This window comes from Rhincodon typus, unplaced genomic scaffold, assembly GCF_021869965.1.
Source record: "Rhincodon typus isolate 14 unplaced genomic scaffold, sRhiTyp1.1 hic_rhity00013756, whole genome shotgun sequence".
NCBI lineage: Eukaryota > Metazoa > Chordata > Chondrichthyes > Orectolobiformes > Rhincodontidae > Rhincodon > Rhincodon typus.
Genome location: NW_025979394.1, coordinates 1 through 6,101, shown reverse-complemented (window position 1 = coordinate 6,101; position 6,101 = coordinate 1). Strand labels below are relative to the sequence as shown.

Sequence of the window (6,101 nt, the reverse complement as noted above, 5' to 3'; positions counted from 1 at the left end):
GATAACCATTTCAAGCCCACCGACTCCCACAGCTACCTAGAATACACCTCCTCGCACCCACCTTCCTGCAAAAATGCCATCCCCTATTCCCAATTCCTTCGCCTCCGCCGCATCTGCTCCCAGGATGAGGCATTCCACTCCCATACATCTCAGACGTCCTCGTTTTTCAAGGACCGCAACTTCGCCCCCTCAGTGGTCGAGAACGCCCTTGACCGTGTCTCCCACATTTCCCGCAACTCATCCCTCACACCCCGTCCCAGCAATAACAACCAAAAAAGAATCCCCCTCGTCCTCACGTACCATCCCACCAACCTCCGGATTCAACGCATCATCCTCCGACACTTCCGCCATCTGCAATCCGACCCCACCACCAAAGACATCTTTCCCTCCCCACCCTTATCTGCTTTCCGGAGGGACCACTCTCTCCGTGACTCCCTTGTCCGCTCCACACTCCCCTCCAGCCCCACCACACCCGGCACTTTTCCCTGCAACCGCAGGAAGTGCTACACCTGCCCCCATACCTCCTCCCTCACCCCCATCCCAGGCCCCAAGCAGACTTTCCACATCAAGCAGATGTTCACCTGCACATCTGCCAATGTGATATACTGCATCCGCTGTACCCGTTGTGGCCTCCTCTACATCGGGGAAACCAAGTGGAGGCTCAGGGACCGCTTTGCAGAACATGTACGCTCGGTTCGCAATAAACAACTGCACCTCCTAGTCGCGAACCATTTCAACTCCCCCTCCCATTCCTCAGATGACATGTCCATCCTGGGCCTCCTGCAGTGCCACAACGATGCCACCCGAAGGTTGCAGGAACAGCAACTCATATGCCGCTTGGGAACCCTGCAGCCCAATGGTATCAATGTGGATTTCACAAGTTTCAAAATCTCCCCTCCCCCCACCGCATCCCAAAACCAGCCCAGCTCGTCCCCGCCTCCCTAACCTGTTCTTCCTCCCACCTCAAGCCACACCCCCATCTCCTACCTACCAACGTCATCCCGCCCCCTTGACCTGTCCGTCCTCCCTGGATTGACCTATCCCCTCCCTAACTCCCCACCTACACTCACCTTTACTGGCTCCATCCCCGCCTCTTCGACCTGTCTGTTTCCTCTCCACCTATCCTCTCCTCTATCCATCTTCTATCTGCCTCCCCCTCTCTCCCTATTTATTGCTTATGTCGTCTCCGCTACTTAACTTCAACCAATCTACTCAAATCTGTCTCCTCTGGCTACTGGCCCATTTGTTATTGGAAAGTGTTTATCTTCACAAACTATCAAAATTCTTCATGAATAAAACCGAAAGAGCTGCGGATGCTGTAAATCAGAAACATAAACAGAAGTTGCTGGAAAAGCTCATCAGGTCCGGCAGCATCTGTGAAGAGAAATCAGAGTTAATGTTTCGGGTCCGTGATCGTTCCTCAGATCTCTTCACAACCTTGAATGCCTCTTTAAAATCTCTTGGCAATCTTCTTTCTGGAAGGAGAACAACTGAGACAACCGCAGTATTACCATCATCCTTTTGGTAATGCCGAGTGATGAAAATTATTTTATCAATGGTTTTCAACCAAAATATATCACTTTACAATTCTCTGAATTAAGATTCATCACCATGTGTCTGCCCATTTCATCAGTTTATGACTGCATTGGATAAACATATGGATGATAATGGAATAGTTTAGGTTAGATGGGCTTCAGATTGGTTTCACAGGTTGGTGCAACATCGAGGGCCGAAGGTCCTGTACTGCGCTGTGATGTTCTATGTTCTATGCTGGACCTCTGGTACTGTATTCCTTGGTGATTGCTACATTTGAATTTCATGTCATTTGTAAACACTTAAGTTAGGCTTTCTTTGCATGTCCAAGTACAGGTCATTAATATAGATCAAAAAGACCATTACTCCTAATATTTACCACTGTACACCGCTCCAATCTTTGCTTTCTATCCTTTAACCAACCTTGTACTCACAGCCACTGACCCTTTAATCACATGGGCTTTAATTTTGCTAACAAGTCTATTTTGTGGTACTTCTTTCACCACTTTTTAAAAGAGTCCCCGTGTATGTCAACCCTCCCTTCTGTCATCATAAAATTTTGACAGAATTAATAAACATATTTTGCCTTTTTCAAATCAACGCTGACTTTCACTTATTAGCCCATACTTGTCCATGTGCCAATTAATAATGTTCCAGATTACGGTATCTCAATGTTTCCCCGTAATATTAACATTAGGCAGACTGGTGTGCACTTACCGGGTTTTACCTAACACCTGGTTTTTGAACAGGGGTGTAGTGCTTGTAATTTTCCAGCCCTCTGACGCCAACCCCATATTCAAGGAAGTGTGCGCTCAGAGGCGCTGGAATTTGTAACCTTGGTCGTTTCACTGGCCAATTCAGACCAGGTGACTTTGGCACTTGGAGTGCAGCCAAACTTTCGAACATCCTCATACCCCTGTCTCCAATATTGCTATTGTCGTCTTCTTTACTGCTGCACTGTCAACATTCTCTAGGGTGAAGACTCACCTAAAATAATTATTTCCTATATCTTCCTCCATAAAAAGATTTCCTTTTCGATCCTGAGTCAATCCCCACTCTCATCCTTTCTTCGAATACCCTTTCACTATGTTTGTAACACATTGGAGTGCCCTTTTATGTAACTCACTAATATTTCCCTCACTTTGTCCCTCATTTCATTTTTCAATTTCCACTGTATTTTACTTGTTTCTCTACTGAACTAAGAAGCTAACAATCATAATAATTCCATTGCCATAATAATATTTCCATAATTCCATAATAATTGCCCTCTGCGCATTTAGGGATGGGCAATAAATGCTGCCTAGCCAGCGACGCCCTCATCCCGTGAATGAATAAAAAAAAAATTTAATTTGGACCTCTACACTCATATTAATCCAGGGAGATCTAGTTTTGGATGCTTTTCCTTTCCGCTTCATGTGAATTTGTTTAAACTTTCACCTCTTTGAAGTACTCCCCTTGCTTATTTGTGATTTTTCCTATCTTTGATTCTAACACACGTCAGCCAAATACATTATCATTTGAAATTTTTTGTCTTCATTTTTATTCATTGATTCTTGATAACAGGATAACATTACACAGGTGAGTTTAACCCAATGGTATTTGAGATATTGAATAACTGGGCAAGATGGGATTGTGGGTGTTGTATCGAGTCTATTGAGTGACCCGGTGGGCTGGGGAATTGAGTCATCAATTAAACTGGTGAGTTCAGTCATTGATTTACTTGCCTCTCTGGTTTTAGATCTCTCGATGGGCCTCATGTTCACAGGCTCAGATGACGGTGATGGAAGCTCTTCAGGCACTTGATCAGATTGTGGATGAATCTGACCCTGATGTTGATTTTCCAAACTCTTTCCATGCCTACCAAACAGCAGAAGAAATTCGGAAGGTCTATCCTGGCCTAGGTAATCTATCTAATTCTACTGAAGGAGAGGCTACTGAGAATGAACTGAATACAGATACATAGCATACTCATCGAGATTCATACACAAACACATAGGGAGGGAAAGCCAAACTAAACACAGTCAGACACGTACAGAAAGATAAGTAGACAAACGTAGGTAGGCATGGACAGTTAGAACCAAGGACACAGATAGTAATAAATTTCTGTAGATGTGAAAGAGTGGTTCTGTGGATTCTAGAACATCATGTGGTACAATATGTGATAATGGTTATAATGTTTGATTTGGGACTCTTTCAGCACTGTCACTAACCATGCTGCACTTTCACAGTGCTGTCCCATGATGGTGCAGCTCTCAGTAGTGCCCCCTCTGTTGGCTTAGCATTCCTTCAGAATAGTCTCTCAAACAGTGTACCACTCCTTCCACTAAAACTCCTCCTGCAATGCTCCTTCAGTACTGCACCTATCAAATTACCTTCTCTTGTATTGCCCCACACAGTGTAATGCTCCCTCAATACTAACTGACAACACAGCACTTCCTCAGTACTGCCCCCTTCAACAATGCAGCACTCGGTCAGTACTGAAATCAAAGACAAGTGCAGTGCTCCCTCTGTACTGTGCCTCCAACAGAGCAGCATTCCCTCAGTACTAACCCCATTGCAGACCTCCTTCAGCATTGCCCCTCAAAGTGTATTTTTCCCCAAATACTATCCCCAAGAGTGCTGTGCTCCCTTAGTACCGCCCTTTGGCATTCTAAGCACTGCCACATGGCAGTGCAATGATGCTCTATTATTTCTGCCCCTCTGACAGTCCAATTTTGCTCCATTACTACTGCCCCTCTGACAGTGCAATGCTGCTCCATTAGTCCTGCCCCTCTAACAGTCCAATTGTGCACCATTAGTTCTGAGGAAGGGTCACTGGACCCAAAACATTAACTCTGATTTCTCTTTGCAGATGCTGCCAGACCTGCTGAGCTTTTCCAGCAACTTCTGTTTTAGTGCTCCATTAGTCCTGCCCCTCCGACAGTCCAATTTTCTACATTAGTACTGCTCCTCTGACAGTGCAATGATGCTCCATTAGTACTGTCCCTCTAACAGTGCAGCACTCCCTCAGCACCATCCCTCAATCAGATTCTTCAGGCCTGACTGCTGGAGGGTCAATATTGGATAGGGTTGGTGGTGTCGATTGATGAGGATTGGGGAATTATGAGATGCTGCAATGAATGTATGTATGTTCTATTTTTATTTTGTAGACTGGCTCCAGCTGGTTGGATTGCTGCATGATATTGGGAAAATCCTCATTCTCTGGGGGGAGCCACAGGTAAGGACATCAATCCTGAGTGTAGTGAGACTCTTAGGAGATCTCAATGATGATTGTTGCATTTACCTCTAACAGATTGTATCTACTACCCACATGAGCACAACTATAGGAACATGAGGTCATTCCAGCCATCCCTATGGGGATGTTCCACCATTCAACTAGATCAAGGCAGATCTTTATCTTACCCCTATTGGTTACATCAACATCTTAGGCTAATAAAAAAAATTATCAATTGACATTCTCAAATTTTCAATTGATCTCCAGCAGCCACAGGCCAGATTATGTGAAGAAGTTTTTCTATCATGCTGAATCATCACGTTCTTATTTTAAGGTTACATCCCGCTGTTGTAGGTTCCCTTGCCAGCGGGAACAGTTTTTATTGTATACTTTATCAATTATTTTAGCCATTTTAAACACTTAAATTAGATAACCTCTAAATTTTCTCCACACATTTCTAACTGTAACGTCACTGCCTGCATCCCACCTCACACCAAATCCTCTTCCCCAATCAGCCTTCTTCCCCTGACTCAAGTTCCACTCCCTACAGATACCAATCCTAATGCACACATTTCAACACCATCCTACTCCTCCAGATCGCTGCACACTCGAAACCTGAGTCCCTGACGGCCAGTTATTAAGTGATGGCAATGCAGAAGTGAAAACTCTGTGCTGGCACAAAGCCTGCTTTTTGGACCGTGGATTTTTTTTTTGTGTTTTAATGAAATGTGGCTGTTTTCTGTTCACAGTGGTGCGTGGTTGGAGACACCTACCCAGTTGGGTGCAAGTTTCAGGATTCCATTGTTTATAGGGACTCCACATTTTCAGACAACCCAGACCTTAAGGACCCTAGATACAGGTAAGAGGCTCTGCTCATAATTTTTCCTTGTTGAAGTCCCTGGAGGGTTTCAGCTGTAGGGACAGGGTGAATAGGCTGGGTTTTTTCCCCCCCTGGAGCATCGGAGGCTGAGGGGCTACATTATAGAGATTTATAAAATCATGAAGGGCGTGAATAGGGTGAATAGCCAAGGTCTTTTTCCAAGGGTGAGGGAGTCCAAAGCTAGAGGGCTTAGGCTTAAGGTGATTTAAAAATGACCTGAAGGATAACTTTTTCACGCAGTTTGGTGCATGTATGGAATGAGCTGCCCAGGAAGTGGTGGAGGCAATAACAATTACAACATTTAAAAGGCATCTGGAAAGGTATACGAATAAGCGTTTAGAGGGATACGGGCCAAATGCTGACAAATGGGATTAGGTCAGATTGGGATGTTGGGTTGGCATGGACGAGTTGCACCGGTGTTCGTTTCCATGCTGTATGACTCTGAATTAAATCTTGCCACCATTAAAACACCAC

General features: G+C 44.8%; 1 protein-coding gene across 1 annotated transcript; it reads left to right on the top strand.

Moving 5' to 3' along the window:
- The first annotated feature begins 3,275 nt into the window (after positions 1 to 3,275).
- On the top strand, positions 3,276 to 5,610 carry LOC125482620 (inositol oxygenase-like). The gene is made up of 3 exons (XM_048594729.1): positions 3,276 to 3,434; positions 4,683 to 4,750; positions 5,497 to 5,610. The coding sequence occupies exons 1-3, from the start codon at positions 3,305 to 3,307 to the stop codon at positions 5,608 to 5,610; spliced, it is 312 nt and encodes a 103-aa protein (XP_048450686.1). The 5' UTR covers positions 3,276 to 3,304.
- Positions 5,611 to 6,101: the final 491 nt, after the last annotated feature.

Coding starts and splice junctions, on each gene's coding strand:
- LOC125482620 (XM_048594729.1), top strand. CDS start 3,305: ATGACGGTGATGGAAGCTCTTCAGGCACTTGATCAGATTGTGGATGAA. Junction 3,435..4,682: donor GAAGGTCTATCCTGGCCTAG/GTAATCTATCTA, acceptor TTTATTTTGTAG/ACTGGCTCCAGCTGGTTGGA. Junction 4,751..5,496: donor TTCTCTGGGGGGAGCCACAG/GTAAGGACATCA, acceptor TTCTGTTCACAG/TGGTGCGTGGTTGGAGACAC.